General features: G+C 31.8%; 2 protein-coding genes across 3 annotated transcripts in view; both read right to left on the reverse strand.

Moving 5' to 3' along the window:
• Positions 1 to 6,711, reverse strand: LOC137921289 (uncharacterized). The gene is made up of 7 exons (XM_068763955.1): positions 6,385 to 6,711; positions 5,654 to 5,929; positions 4,993 to 5,334; positions 4,180 to 4,517; positions 1,072 to 3,684; positions 874 to 982; positions 1 to 751 (listed from the first exon to the last, which is right to left on the reverse strand). Exons 1-7 carry the CDS (start codon positions 6,667 to 6,669, stop codon positions 212 to 214), a joined length of 4,503 nt encoding a protein of 1,500 aa, XP_068620056.1. The 5' UTR covers positions 6,670 to 6,711; the 3' UTR covers positions 1 to 211.
• Positions 6,712 to 8,071: 1,360 nt separating this feature from the next.
• Positions 8,072 to 15,988, reverse strand: part of Sema1a (semaphorin 1a) — a 389,847-nt gene continuing 381,930 nt past the window's right edge. The window contains exons 16-18 of one of the 2 annotated variants that reach the window (XM_068763984.1): positions 15,149 to 15,356; positions 13,518 to 13,662; positions 8,072 to 12,419 (exon numbers count right to left, since the gene is read on the reverse strand). In XM_068763984.1, coding sequence (XP_068620085.1) covers positions 13,591 to 13,662; positions 15,149 to 15,356 — 280 coding nt within the window. In that variant the 3' untranslated portion in view covers positions 8,072 to 12,419; positions 13,518 to 13,590. Of the gene's footprint in view, positions 12,420 to 13,517; positions 13,689 to 15,148; positions 15,357 to 15,988 lie in introns of those variants that run through there. The other variant, XM_068763983.1, reaches the window with a different exon arrangement.

Consider the following 15,988-nt stretch of genomic DNA (forward strand, 5'->3'; position numbering starts at 1 on the left):
GTAAATCAAAAGTAATATCACAAGGTTTAGATTTAACGTGCCAAATCAAGTTAAAAGAGCAATAAATGAACTATTCACATCCCATGTATATATTGGATTACATATATAGTGGCGTAATTATGAGTTTACAGTGTGAGCATGAGAAACAGTAACTGAGTTTTCATATAAAACACTGAAGGACTTATAACAAAAATTTTCCTATTTTTAAAGTTTACATGCAATTTGCCTCTGATACTTTATCAAAAATCTTTTTTCTTATGAAAGCGTATTTAGTAAAAATATCTTTTGTTGGAAAAACCAAAATATTGTGAGGTGATTCATATTTGTTGAATTCTGTTAATTCTAGAGGAGGCAAGTTATCCGAGAATAGGTCGGGTTCTGGAATTTTTATGCAGTTAAGTTTCACACACTCACATTTTTGTAGAAACATGCATATATCTTGAACTGCTCTGTATGATAGCATTTCACAGTTCTCTGATAAAAGGGCTATCGAACATCCAGGGCATTCAAAAATCTTATTTACAATCATTCCAGCCCATTTGAATAATATATCGAATCTGACATCATAGTCTAGTGATAACCACGGTACAGGTAAAATATTCTTGTCTTCTTCCACAGACAAACTCCAGAATCTGAAGAACTCTGTTAGAATAATTCGGTTCTCGTAATAACCAACTCGCGTAATGACATTTTTTAATTCAAATTCAGTTAATTTCTTATAAAGTGATTCAGTGTCATACGATAATTGTTCCTGAAAGAAGTTTATATATAAATGAAATTTTTAATTAAGATGTTTAAAATAAAGTTTAAAATGTTTTAACATAATATTTATAATTGAATAATAATGTTGAAAAATATAACGATAATACAAACTTGTAAATCTTGAAATGTACAGCCTTTTTCACCTATTTGTTTCAAATGTGCAAATATTTCGTCTTCTAAATTTTCCTCACATTGGGTGCAATTATTAACAATAATGTAACTGAAAATTGTAATGATTATCAGTGATGCTGTTTTAAATATTTATATGTCTGATATTATTTTTTAATATTGAAATAAATGTATGCTTACCTGTTTAGCTCTTTTATACATTCAACAATGTCAATTCCTTTATATAATTCTGAGAATTTTTTAATGTTCACTTTGGGTTTACAACCCGCCAAACCAGATTTAAGTGAAAATTTATTTTCAATATCAATTACATTTAATTGTTCCTCTTGCATTATAGAACCAGAATAACCAGATATAGATGGCGTTGTGATCGATATGATATCTATGATATCACATGTAAGTAATTCACAAAATAAACAGTTAATTTCTGGGGACCCCTTAACACCTTCTAAGGGTATTTCCATTTCTAAACTGTCTCCTAATAGTTCTATGAATTCCGAATTAAGTCTACAAAGCCATCTGCGTTGATAAAACGCGGATATTTTATAGGAAGATTGTACAATGTCTTCAATTTGAATTCTATGCAAGAGATTGTTTAATATTTTCTCTCTTGCAGATATGGCCCCACTTTTTCTTAATTGTTCAAGAGCTGTTCGCAGAAGCACTTCAGGATGTTTTTTAAATATTGCGTAAATTTTAGAAGCTGTGTCAGAGTTGATAGTGTTTTCGAAAGACAACATTGTTGTCATAATAATTCCTTCTTTAAGTGATGCAAGGACAGGTTCAGAAACAGGTGTTTTATACATGTTGTACATTTTGGTGGATGATGATACAGTTATTATATAGTTTTTGTTAAATTCTTCAAGGTCAACCGCAATACAAGGGACTCTCTGTGTAAATGATTGCCTTCTGGATATGAGACACATAGTCCATATTAATTCTAACATAGGAAGCCTACATTCTTTGAACAGTCTGCCTAGGTTTGCAGAGTATCTAGTTCGTAGCCTTCTCAATAAACCTTCGTATTTATGTAAAATATCTCGATGTCGCCTCACCTCATTCAATATGCACTCTTTTTCATGCATCAGAGTTGAGCTTGATTCTATGGCTGCGGCTCTTCTGTGGCAAGCACTTGCTGTTTTTTTCTCATCATTTTCATACAATATCTCCCTGGCCACAGTATTTCTTACTTTTAAGCAATCTGGGTGTGATGTGGGGCTCATTATGATAATGGCCGCTTTACATAACATTATAATTTTGTCTTCCCACTTAGACCATTTAATTGACATTTCAGGTTGTTTTCTTCGTCTACGCCTGTTAAATGTTATTTCATTTAATGTAGATTTAGGAGGCTTTTTCTTTAACTTCGCTTTCATTTTGGGTGCTTTCGTCACTTCAACTTTATTTTTCTTTACCTTTTTCTTTCTACGTATCGGTTGTTGACTAATTTTAGCACTTCTTATGTAATATGTGCGCCACAATCGGGGAATGTCCATAAAGAAACTTGAGTCGTATGCACATGGTCCCAACCCATCACCATAACGTTCACCATTGTCATACAATAGTACTTCCTCTGCTTTTCTTACGGGTGGTTTAATCTTTTTACGGTCGCGCTTTATCACTATTTCGACATTCGTACTTGTACTAATATTATAAACATCAGTCCAGTAATTAGTTACATCCTCAAATGTTTTAAAGAAATAAGACTTTTCAAGTTTTTGTAAATCAATGTTTTGTTTAGGCCAAACTCCAGTAGTATCTAATATTTTGGCTCTACGATTAACGTAAAATAAGTAGCTTAAAAGATTACCCTCATAATCAATAGAGGGAAAGGGAGCTGTCTCTGACACTAGCTGAATGAGGCCCAACATAGCTAATGCTTTGAGATTAAACCTAATTGAATTTTGTAAACTCTTTGATTGCAATATTCTTTCATATAAGTCAGCTGGCGCATCTTTTAGCTTGATACCAAGTAAATTATCATTGATTTTCATGTGAGATATATCTGATATAGCAACATTGCTTATGTTTCCTACAGCAAACCCAACAGTCATATGTGGAACAATACTGAGAACAGTAGCAAATCCTTCAGGTAATTCAATTTTAATATCATTAAAATAAACCACACTGATGACAAGTTCATGTAATTTCTGTATTTTCATGTATCTAGGATATGCAAATTGAGATAAAGGCCGTGAAACACTTTCTGTTAAAGCTCTCTTGACTTTAGTTTTTTTGCTAGTAAGTGCTTTCATACTTATTTCTTTGTACTTAGCCTTAATGACAGGGTCATTGCTTTTCATATGTGGATCACAGACAAGGGTTGTATATTTCTGATGAAATCCAGGCCATTTTATTTTGTACATTTTTACTTGTTCATCTCTAACTAATTTTTGAACAAACAATTTTAATGCCTTTGTATCCATGGGTGGCTCGCCTGTTTCTTTAGATACAAAGGTGCTTAAGGTTTGATATCCTGAAACTGCTCGTTTTTCTCTAACAACCTTTAAAAGTCCATTTGCGAACTTCAGTTGTCTTAACGTTGGATTTTTTTTAGCATTAAGCAAAGACTCATTTGACATATTTTCTAATCCATCAATAATTTTTATTTCTGTTATGTCAGTATCTAGATTATCAGAATCGTCATTTTCATGTTTTTCATCTAATCTAATTTTTTTTGTAGGCACTTCTTCATTTTTTTCATTAGTAGAAGTGTTCATGAACTCTAATAATTTCTTTTTTTCTTCAGCATACTGATTATCTATTTCAGCAGTAGCAGCTACTGCAATGTACCTGTAAAACATTGGTATGTTTATCTTTTATGTTATGAAAGGTATACTAGATAAAAAGGCTGCCATTATCATATTGACTGTGTTATTATTTTGAAACTAGAATCAAGGAAATTTATTGTTTATTTTTAACATTAGATAATTAATTATTTTTATCTGAGTATTTTTTCAATCTGGAACATCTCTCATTTACACAAACAAAGATTGCATTCTGTTTAAAATGATTAAGCCAATAGTGCAATTTGAAATGAACTTACATTGTTAAAAGAGATGTCACATTGTGGGGAATGGTTAATTTACAAAACAATCAAAACCTGATTTAGAAATTTAATAAAAGCTTGTAACTGATTGTAGAGAATAAAATAAAAAAAAAACTGGAACATCCCCAGACAAACATTTCAACTGATTATGAAAATATACAATATTTGTATTATTAAACATTAAGACATTTCTTGGATAATGAAAGGTTATCAATAAAATTGCTGTGTAATGGTATCACCTTGCAGTTCTTTGTCTGCCTTTATCTTCTAAAAATTCTTTCACAATATTTTTCGATTTTAGAGTTCTGCAAATTGTTCTGCTTGTGTAAAATTCCACACCCAATATTTGAGCTAGTTCTATTTGAGTTAATCCTTTAAGACCTGCCTCCAAGAATCTTTCATATGCCTGCCTTAACAAGCTTATTCCTACTTTGTACTGGCATTCTAAGGGAATTATATTTGTATCATCATCCGATTGGTCTGATTCTTCACTTGACATTTCCAAAGTGATATATTTTTTTTTAACCTTCTGTCTTCTGTTTTTTGAAATATCATCACTCTTCACCTCCTTTTCTTCCTGATAAATATTTCGTCTTATATCAATTTATAGTGTTCCTTATGTGCAAATTAAAATTTTAACAAAAAATATAAATGGAAGAAATGCCACATAACTTGTAATGCAGTAAAATATTTGAACACTTGAAGGGACATGGATGTACTCTAGCGGCGTGGGAGTGTGGAAGCACATTATTTCTAGTTAGTACTAACTTATGGTAGCACTAATTAGTAAAAATGTGGTTTTTTTATATTACTACTTCATTTGGTGCAATATTTAAAATTACAATAATATTTTAGTGACAAATAAATTACCTCATTGACAGTAATTTTTTTAGTCACAAGTAATCTTTGGTGTTACAGGTACCCACCCAGGCCACTGCTTACCATCAAGTCAAGCAGATCTATGGCATTCTATATTGTGAGATCAATAGAAATTGTAAAAATAGTAGTATGAACCAAGTTATAAGTTATTTGTTATAATAACAACTACTTACAAAATGAAAGACATTAATAGTCTTTTGAAGTCTTTTGCTTTGCTGCTGATTTAAATAACCAGTTTTTATCAATAAATCAACTTTTTCAGAGTGATCTGGTTTTTTTTTCAAGTATTCCATAAGGTTGTATAATTTTCCGACTTTAGGTGATGAGAGAAGGACTGGTTGATGAAATCTCTTTAGCCTGAGTAATATACTTTTCATACCTCTGCCTTGTACAATCTGAGTATGGCACTGTGTTCTAACTAAACCTAAATCTTGTAAATGTTTCCTGATGTAAAAAAGATGCTTAGGATCTTTCATTATTTTTGTTAAATTTGTATTGCCCACAGTCATTTGGCCCTAAAAATATTAATCAATTAATTAAATTTTCTTTGTCTTTTCTGTTTTGTAATAAAACATTTGATCTTACAAAGTTTTTAAGTAAGCTTTTAAGAACAAAGGCAAAATAATGGATATTAAGAATAAGATCTATTAGACAGTAAAATAATTAAGAAAACATATATACATAGCAAAGCAATTAAAAACTTTTATTACAAAACAAGAAAAGCCTTTGAATGAATAAAGTAACTGATATTTTGTCAAGCAATTAATAAAAGTTAGGTATCCAAATACCTAATTTATTTCATCTGAAAAATAATAGTTTTGAAAGAGTACTAACATTTGCACGAGCTTTACCAACTAATTCTAATATACAATAATGTGCTACAGAAAGTTGTGACAAATATGAAATTGGAACATGTCCAGCCAGGGCGTTCCATCGCTCTTCTAATGTTGCAACAATAGCGAGACAGTCTCCATATTTTTCTAATACATTCTCAAGTGACAGTGTGTGTAATTCATATTTATTTATCAACACTCTATTTTTGTAATGGACTGAAGATCCATATTCATTTTCTACAGGAGTGTATTCATAAGGTCCATCTAAATAATCAACCTGAAATAAGTTTATATATGTATTTAATCAAAAACTATGTTGAAAAAAGCATATAAAGTGACTATTTTGGTACTTATACAATAAGTTAATACAGGGTGAGCTTTGAGAAAGTTCACTTTAGTAAGTAATGTAAAAAACATGTATGTTAAGTAAGTAAGCAACAAAGGAATATATTTTTTTTGAGAATTATACTGCTAATGTCCTATTACTATATACTATTTTTTAAAAAACACATCTACAAGTTCAAATTTTGAAACGCAATAGCAGGATTAAACTCTTGATAACAATACATCATTTAAGAAATTATAAGCAGTATGGGAATGTCTTGTAAGGAAAGGGTGAATTATTTAATGTAGATGTATGAAAAATTCTTCAGGTTTTGTTTTTAACGTTACAATTATCTAACGTTATCCATATATAATCAGTAGATATTAGTTATTTACAGTAAATCTTACCGGATCGAGAAGTTGTCCTGAATCTTCATGAACAATTGAAAATCTGTCTTTGATTTCTATATTAACCATTGGTTCTAGGGTTTTATAAAATGATAAATTTTTAAAATCTATAATAAATTTCCAATATCGTTGTTTCATTTTTTGTGTTACTGTTGATGCAATTCGTTTTTCTATCCTTTTCCATAATAATTTAAAGCCAATTCCATCGAGACCTTCTAAGGCTATTTCGTCTACAATTATATCCTTATAATTAAAGAAAAACTTATTTTGGAAACTATTTTCCATGATTAATTTTGTAATAATATTCAATTAAAATCATAAATTAAATCCCATCAAATATCTGTAATGACATTTTGACATTAGACTATAACACATTTTTTTTACTTAATTGGAACTTGGTTTGGATACAAGGCTGTTTACACCAGAAAAATTATTTGCAGTACGTAGAAAAAATTACAACATTTAATTTAAAAAATTGGACATGTATAAACAGATTTTTTATTTAATTAATTCTAATTTGCTAAAATGTAATGTGGAAATCACAACTTTTTCATATATTACCTGCGATGTGTTGTCAAACAGACTAACGAGGGGCGCTGAGGTTTGAACTCAGTAGAGATAAATAATTAACACGAACACAAGTATATTCCTTCGTTCATGGTAAACATTATGCAGATTTTATTTTAATAATGAGAAGGAACTTTAAGCTGCGCAGATGTGCTGGGAGAAAGCAGTGCCAAAATTACAAAAGAATTTTTACATTTACATGGAGTGTTATCATGGTTTTTTAAATTTGCTGAAGAAAATATCTTTAGAAAAATATTTGTTTATAGTGATATATTTATATGTATTATGTGCAATTAAATATATTAAATCATTTAACTTTACATGTATCTCTCTCAATAAAATTAATCTCAATAAACTAATAAAATACTTCCAGTTTGATACTATTATAAAACTAGAAATTAAAGCTTCTAGTTTTTAATTTACATTGTTAAGTATCTATAGTAAAGAATAATTTGTATTAAATTATATTATGATGAATTTATAAAACTTTTATGTTTACTTTGATCGATTTCAATTAAGGGTCATACAACCATACCAAAAAATCTGCTAACAATGAATTAAAACAAAAAACTTATGTAAAAAAAACTGTTATAGGTTTTTGCATGCTGGATTCTGTATATTTTCGTAAAATAAATTCTTAAGTTCCTTATACAGTATTTGGCGGATGACCTAATACCAAAAAATGCACAATTTATCCCATAGGTTAGCGATAACTAATTAAGGTGCGTTAAAAACAAACGTTCGAATAGGTACGAAATTGTTTTAGTAAGGATAGAGAACTTGTCTTTATTCCTATAGTTAGCTACACCTAAAATGTCTTCAATTTTTTTGACAGCATTAGTCTCTCTGACTTACAAAATTGTGGAAGTAGAAGGATTGCTATGTCGTGGGATGTAAGAATGTTATAATTTTGTCTAGCGATTATAAAATAGCTGCGATGATTTAAAACTGCCTATCTCTAGTAAATAGTTAGTCTAACAATCTGAGTAAGGTAAGTAACGAGTTTTTGGTATAGTTCGCTACAAAAGCAGAATAAATCAGAACAGGATTCTTTATTAAAACAGTTTATCAAGTTTCAATATTTTATTTACTAAAGAAAAGGAATACATTTTATCCTTTGCTAAAATATTTAGCATATATTAATATTTTAATGTGAAAATGATCATAACAATTGAAACAATGGAAGTGAAATATGTAAGAGCTATGCACCAGGGCCAATATCTTTCATATTTCACTGAACAGTGTTCAACAATCTATTTGTTTCTAGTTATAAAAAAATTGCACTCTATAAATACGGGCAGCGAATATGGTGTAACGTTCTTATCACTGCATTTGCATTATTAATATTTTTTTTATAAAACCCCTACTTAATCCTATGGAGTGTCTAAAAAGCAAACCAATGCGGTCTTAACGTAAGAGATTAATATTAAAAGTTAGTCTATGTAGATGAGAAGGTAACTTATTTTATTGAATGGTATATAGATTTTTTTAAACTACCGCTACCACAATGTCGGACTTGGAGTTGATTGGATCAACAATTTACAGATTATTCGAGTGCCGGAATCAGTAGTTTAATTGTAAAAAGACATACATATATGTGGGAGAATACATATTTAATTGGTTTGTTTTCGTATTTATTTTAGTATTTCCTCGAATATTTGTTTGTGGTAGTAATTATTTTAATATTGCAGCACTGAATAAGTAGAACTGTCAAAAAATGTGTTTTAATTACTTCAAAAAATCATCATGTCTATACATATATATTAAGAGATTCAGAATTATTTTCCGTACCAATGACTATGCTTCAATTGAAGGACATTTGACAACTATTTTTTTTTCAAAGTCTAATGGGCGGTAGTTAGCCGGTGCTTCAAACTGACTGGTTATTAATATTTAATATAAAGGGAATTAGTATTGATAATACATAATAAAAGCTACACAGGTAAATTTAGGCACTTCCCGTAGTTACTGTTCACGTCGTCTGTTTTAATACATTTCTTTGTATAGCCCCAAATTCAAATGTGGAATTTTTTCACAAAAATTTTGTTTGGATAGATCTTGTCTAAATATTGAGTGTATTATTAACAGTTATCTATCTCTAGCCATTGCACGTTCGTTGTATAAACATTGGCAGTGTACTTAATTGCCATAAATTATTACGACTGTAATCAAAAATTAAAATTGTTGTGTGATATGTAAACAAATAATAAATGAGTACGCAAAACTAGATATACTGTTATACAATTATATGAGATTTAAAAATTTCGACATTTGAGGGCTGATATTTGTTTTTATTCTTTAATCTGACATTTAAATTTGAGGTCGTATTTATTTATATAACACCATAAAGTAGAATGACCAAAGAAGTTTACAGAAGTAGAAAAATATTGCACATCCTGCTATAATTTTTCCTTTCTTTCTCGATAATGGAACGACGGTTGCTACTGAATATTTTAATTACGTTCAAATTAATGTAACGGTAAGCGTTTTTAAATAAATGATTATACTGAATGCGTAAAGCAAAACAAAGTTAACAAGTTGTAACGAGCTTTTGTGATATATTTGGCGCTAGTAGCAACGATCGTTTCAGTATAGCAACGTCTACATAGATGCTTGTCAGAACGCAACTCCAATAATATTCATTTACGAATATATACGAATATATATTATGTTATTTCGAGAACAACGTGACATAAATGCGCTATATTTTAACGCTATTGTTTAATAAAAATTGCAGATCTTAATTAAAATGTATCATTTGTAATTAAAGTTACTATTTACTTTTATAATAAAAGTCTTCAATGTCTAATGCTAAGGCTTCGACTCTTGAAAAAAATTAAGCTGTCTATATATAGTATAAACTACTGTACGTACCATACAATCTAATATAATTTTCAATATTCTCATAAATTAATAAATTACGCTTAGTATACGAGAATTTCTAGGCATGGTAATTATTACAATTAAATTTATGAGTATAAAAAGGTGGTTCAGTAATTTAAACGTAGAAATGGTTATTGTACATTATATCAATATATTTAATTATTAAAAAAAACAATTGTTAACAAGTTACGTTCAAAAAGTTTTTGCGCTTAGTCCTAGTGCTTACAACTATTTACTTGACGAAATGTCGTCGACGAATTACAGTACGGAACTTGCTATTTACATATACACTCTAGCATCCCTTACGTATGTTTATAAGTGATCTGTACTCTCTCTTCCACAGATATTAAAAATAGTAAACCAGTTTAAATTACTTAAAATTTAGTCATGTACGTAACATGCCAGTTTTTAATTTGAATACGAGCTTAAAAGCGCACATTTTAAACATGGAATACTATTTTCTGTACCGACAATAGTTCGCGATAATTCTGGCCGTATACAGAAGCTTCTACTTATAAATTAATGACGAATATAAACCAATACATGTGCGTTTATTTTTTAATTGAATTGGCAGTTAAATCCACAATAAATAAATGTTCGTCGTCGCTAATTATGTTATATAGATTACAACTATAAATAAATAATTTACCTTAAACGTCATGGCATCTTTGGTACGTTATAAAATATTAACAAAATCATTATCAAGGCAATCTCAGGTTTGCCTCTAACACTATGGCGTAAGAATCTTAACTTTTCCGGATTTTCGCGGAGCTATTGAAACTGCTATACAGTCTAACGGCGTTCTAACGTCCGCGCTAACCTCAGTCCGAAATAAAACGTCACTTATTGTAATATAAATTACAATTCTGCCACATCCACTTAGGCACTAGGTCATTATTACAAATAGAATTGACATTTTCTTTACACACATTCAATTGTCAACAATAGTGGATGGTAGCTTTGAACACTATCCATTTTTTATAAAACGTCTCCAGTATATCAGACTAATCACTGAAAAGCGCTATATCAATAACAACTCGTATCCCGTTTGCGATAATACAACAGCAACAGGAACCATTTTTAGAAGAGACAGTTATAACGTTTGGCCCACTTTTATGGATTGTTCAAAATTTATATCAACGACCGTCGTTCTAAACAGGGGTGTCGCGTTACCAGAATGTATGTATATATAATGTATATGATCAACGGATCACAGTAGCTTTACAATGGCGCACCAACAATCTAAATTGGCAATGTGGCAACACAGTGCCCACTTATGCTCTATAACTATGTATATATAATTGCTAACTCTATAACATTATCGAATAATTATCAAAACGATCTCCTAATACTCTAGATACACCCATAAGAAGCACTTTAATGAATGAATAAGTATCAGAACTTTACTTATAATTTATACACGGTAAATATAATTCATTTGTCTTTTATAATCGCCGGTTTCAATCCTAAAGTTACATGCGATCTTTCTTGTAACATAACAACTTCAATGATAGCAGTCTATAAAGCGTTCAGAAAGCACTTAGATACAGTACAAGCTTTGAGGTTATGTTGAATATTTTAAATAATTTAAAAAATCTACAAAGTAAGCAATATTGTACTTTACGAAGAATTGCAAGTTTTCATGGGAAATTAAAAAACAATGTAGTCATAGACAACGAATGGCACTATCGTTAATGTTGCAGTGTTACATTCTGTTACCATTCGCATTAAGATGAATTATTAATTAATGACGTACTACTAAAGGTAATAATGAAAAGTGACTTGTAGCCATTGCAAGGTTTATTAACTTGTGGTCTACGCATTGTATGGATAACTGTCGAAATGGCAACACCGTTGTCGAAATAATAGAACTTGCAATGATTCACAACGTCACGACATCTATTCAACACTTTACCAACAAAACTTATATTTTCCCCTAAAATATTCGTAAACTATGTATATCTAAACAATCTACAAATTTGTTACATTATTCATCATACATACGTCCATCGATAATATTGTTCCGTCTTTTAAAAAAAATATTTAATTTTTTTGTCAACACTTATGATCGGTGAGATTCAATTAATGGGCAATAATCATGGAAGAATGTTTCAGACATTATTTATTTAACAACGGCTTCGAATTTAGTTATGCACATTATATGTCATGTATCACTGGAGTCGAATATCTAATGATTTTAACAGGCAGCCTTGTACGATATCGTGTATGGAGAACATTAAAAACATTTTAAGGTTCATCGGTGAAGGACAAAACTTAGTATATGATAAAATTGTTTACAATCAACGTAATTTGTCGGCGATCGAGCCGAAAAAAGCAGTCTCTTTGTAAATTTGAACAATTTAGTGTTCGTTTGTCTTTCGGTGCGATGGGATCACCAGGGCAGTACGGGGCGGTTCGGGGCGGCTAGTTGCGGTAGATGTACGCGCAGGGCTGCGGCGCAGGCGGCGGGGGCGTCGGCGGCCGTTCGCCTGATGGCGACGGAGACGACGACGGCGGCGACGGCGACGACGATGAGCCGCCACCGCTACCTGAGCCTGAACCCGAGCCGCTACTGCGCTGCGACACTGCAATCACATCTTCAACATTTATTTTACACAGAAAACAAAGAAAAAATAAAACGTAGCCGCTCAAAAGCTGCACTGATGCATGCTATTCATGATATAAACATGGGTCTAAGGGTATATGGGTAAGGGTATGGACCTTCTTTTTATTAGTTTTAAATCTAAAATTAAAAGCCTGTTAAATAAATTTTGTTATAGCATTCAAAAGTTTCCGGTTGATGGAAATGGGTGAAACTTCGCTGGTAGCTTCAGTGACTTAGTTGATATAATGTATGCATCAAAGTGTTAAATTTCCTTTAAGAAGAGCAACTGTTGAGTTTCTGGTCGGCTCTTCTCAGCAGATCAGTATTCTGAGGCGGTGATAGCTTACTACTAATAATGTTAAAATAATCGACGATTCAAAAACGTGTGTAAAAGCCTACGTGAATAAAGATAATATTAATTTGAATTTAATTTTATTTTACCCGACTTTTACTGCTGCTCATGTGGTATTTGCAGATTTCGCTGGTGAGAGAGGGCAGGGCGACGAGGGTGTTTAGCCTACTATTTTTTTTTCAGGTAGGTCAAAGGCTTCCTATGAAGCCTCGGCACAGGCCATAACACACTACCTTTTTACTGCTTTGGGAAGCCGCTGCTTGTTGTTTCAAGAAAAGAGAGTCGGCTGTAATTTCCATGACAGTTTATTTTATCGCATATTTTGATCTTCTTATCATCGTCTTCATTTCTGCTGCAGTACTCCCATGCTGGACAAAGACCTCTGCTATATATTTTCAATAGGATTAATTGGAAGCGGCTAGTCATCCGACGACATAAACCACGTCGTCGCTTCATGTTGTGGGTGCATGTCCCATGCTGCGTTGGCTAGTCGGCGTTCTTCCAATTATTTGTTTTGTGCAATATACGCCTACCTACTGCCACCTCAACTGTCCATTTAACTCAACCCAGCTAATTCTGTTCGTCTACGGATATCCAAATCTTTAATATATATCATTATTATTCCATTGACTGTATAGGTTACTTTAATCACGAAACGAATAGTTTTGTATTCTTCTGTTATAATATAATGTTAAAAAGCAGTGAAGGTGATAACAAACAACTCACCCAAAGTATGGTGATGGTGCGCATTATGCTTATGATGATGCACTTGGTCGCGCGCGTCCGCCCCGTTTGTTTCTCAGAGGTACACTTTCTTCACTGAACGCGTGGTCGAGAAGCCGTTGTCGTTGCCGCGCCTGTAGCCGTCGCCCTGCGGTCCGAATACTCCTGCGTTAACTGACATGCCGCAGTCAATATGAGTGCGATGATACATGAAAATCAAAATGGCGAATTATTGGCGCGAAAAGTATCGCAAGTTCGTCATTTTTAAATTAAAGTTTTTCATCAGCCTTGCGATACTTTTCACAATGAAAATGGTATAATGTATGCCATGTAATGTATATGATACGGAAACATGCAAAAATTGAGTAGTTTGATTAAAACAAGATTTTGATATGATAACACACTATTTTAAAAAGAATCGTGAAAAACGTCTCTATGAAATGTTAGGTTTTAATTGCTTGGATATAAAATGAAAGAAAATTAAAACGATGGGCTGAATACCGTGAATTATGTAGCATGCATAAATTAATTAAGTAATCTGATTAAATGTAGGTTATATAAAACTTTGAAGTGATAACCAAATGATTTAGAAAAATGGTGAAAGCTTTATGTATGGAAAGTATTTTTTTATCTATAGGTATAAAATGTAAGAGAAATAAATTGTTTAGGCTAAATGAATTATTTAACATGCATAAATTGATTGAGTAATTTGATTAAACTTGGGTTATAACTGGCGGTATGACAACATATTAATTAAAAAATTTGTAAAATGTTTGTAAGAGAAAATTAAGAAAATCGTTGAGGCTAAAAGACATGAAGTATGAATAGAATGTTACGAATGATTCAAATGACATGCAGGGTGAATGACGTGACAAAGCAGTAGTTTATTTTTAATTTACCGTAAATAATCTTATTTTATTATATTCTTGTCCTGTCAACGGGTACTTTTCCTGAAATTCTAACAATAGTATATCATGCGGAAAACACAGATAATATGAAGGCTACTGCAAATACAATAAAATGTACGGAGAAATAGTGAAACAATTCGCTTTACTTACTAAATACTAGTAATTACTTCCTACAAAAAATTTTACTTTCGAATATTGTAATAAATTTAAAAAGCAATTAAATACAGAAAAAGCTAATTTTTCAATGATTATAAAATACATATTTAAAGATAGCATTGGACATACAGTGTGACTAGTTATAGGTATTAAGCTTTAAATGGGTGGATGTATAGCATTTATGTTACAAGAAACATTTACAGCCTTTACATCTGTTTCCAATCGTCCTGGATATAGCGATAATTGTTATTTGAATTTATTTTTTCTATTGAAATGCGACCGGCCAATAACTTCTGGCAGTACAAAGTTTGCAGAGACAGATAGTAAACCACAATTTTTATTATTTATATTTTGTTATTTCTGAAACGACTGATTATAGGGCAGTGAAACTCAGGGGTTCTTCGGGGAGGCTCGGCTCGGGCCGCTTCTGTTAATATGCTGAATGTTATATAAATTGCATTGATTTGATAATTTACTTGACACAAATTGCACTTGTAATTTAAACAGTTCAACTCTACATATCGGTGAGTGTAAAGCCATGCAAAAGAAGAGAAGTAGAGCGCAACTGACATTGACCTGATGAGAGCGAAGGGTTCCGAAGTTGTCGCGCCGGTACGCGTCCGGCTGGAACTGGAACAGGGTCTCGTGGTGTGGGTGGTAGGGCGGATGCTTGCGGAGTGTGGCTCGAGGGGACGCCGGTTTGGGTTGAGGCGCTAGCACGGGCTCCGCGTACGTCACTTCTTCAACTTGCTGAAGCAGTTTTGGTTCCGCCTGGATTCTAGAATTGAAACGTAATAATTTAAGAACAGATTTTCTGAAAAAAAAATTACAACCACTGATAGAACATCTATCTATCTATATATATTCATTGATTCATGTCAGCCGATAGACTTCCACTGCAAGGCATAGGCCTTCTATGAAGATTACATCAATTTCCTGCGACCTTATTATGTCATCGATGCACCCTAATCGGAGGCCTATGCATTGCTATCGGATTGGAGAGGTGATCTAAGAATTTTCGGATATTTCTAAATTCCACCCGCAAGAAGGGTTAAGGAGGAGCGGTCGGGGAACAGATAGTATTATATTTAAATAAATTCCTATTGACTTTGGTCTCGCCGTATCTTGAGAACGATTTCACTGATTTCACCTTTGCCTTTTTTCTAATACTTGGTAAAAAATTATTTAAATTTAAAATGTTAAAAAATAAATCGCATGGACGGTTATTGAGTGTTTGTTGCATCATGAAAATATCTGTTTTTCACATGGACTGCTGTGTCGCCAGTTTCCATGTCGGTTTAACATCAATATTTATGCACCAGAAAATATGGTTCTATTTTATTTTCTATACAATACTGTTAATCAAAAAGTACTAAAATATTATCAAAGAAAATATTACAAAGTTATTGA

This window comes from Battus philenor, unplaced genomic scaffold (assembly GCF_028537555.1).
Source record: "Battus philenor isolate CCGP_79_NKW_IND1 unplaced genomic scaffold, ilBatPhil1.0.hap1 SCAF_19, whole genome shotgun sequence".
Lineage (NCBI taxonomy): Eukaryota > Metazoa > Arthropoda > Insecta > Lepidoptera > Papilionidae > Battus > Battus philenor.

Coding starts and splice junctions, on each gene's coding strand:
- LOC137921289 (XM_068763955.1), bottom strand. CDS start 6,669: ATGGAAAATAGTTTCCAAAATAAGTTTTTCTTTAATTATAAGGATATA. Junction 5,930..6,384: donor CAGGACAACTTCTCGATCCG/GTAAGATTTACT, acceptor AACTTATTTCAG/GTTGATTATTTAGATGGACC. Junction 3,685..4,179: donor GGCAGACAAAGAACTGCAAG/GTGATACCATTA, acceptor AATGTTTTACAG/GTACATTGCAGTAGCTGCTA.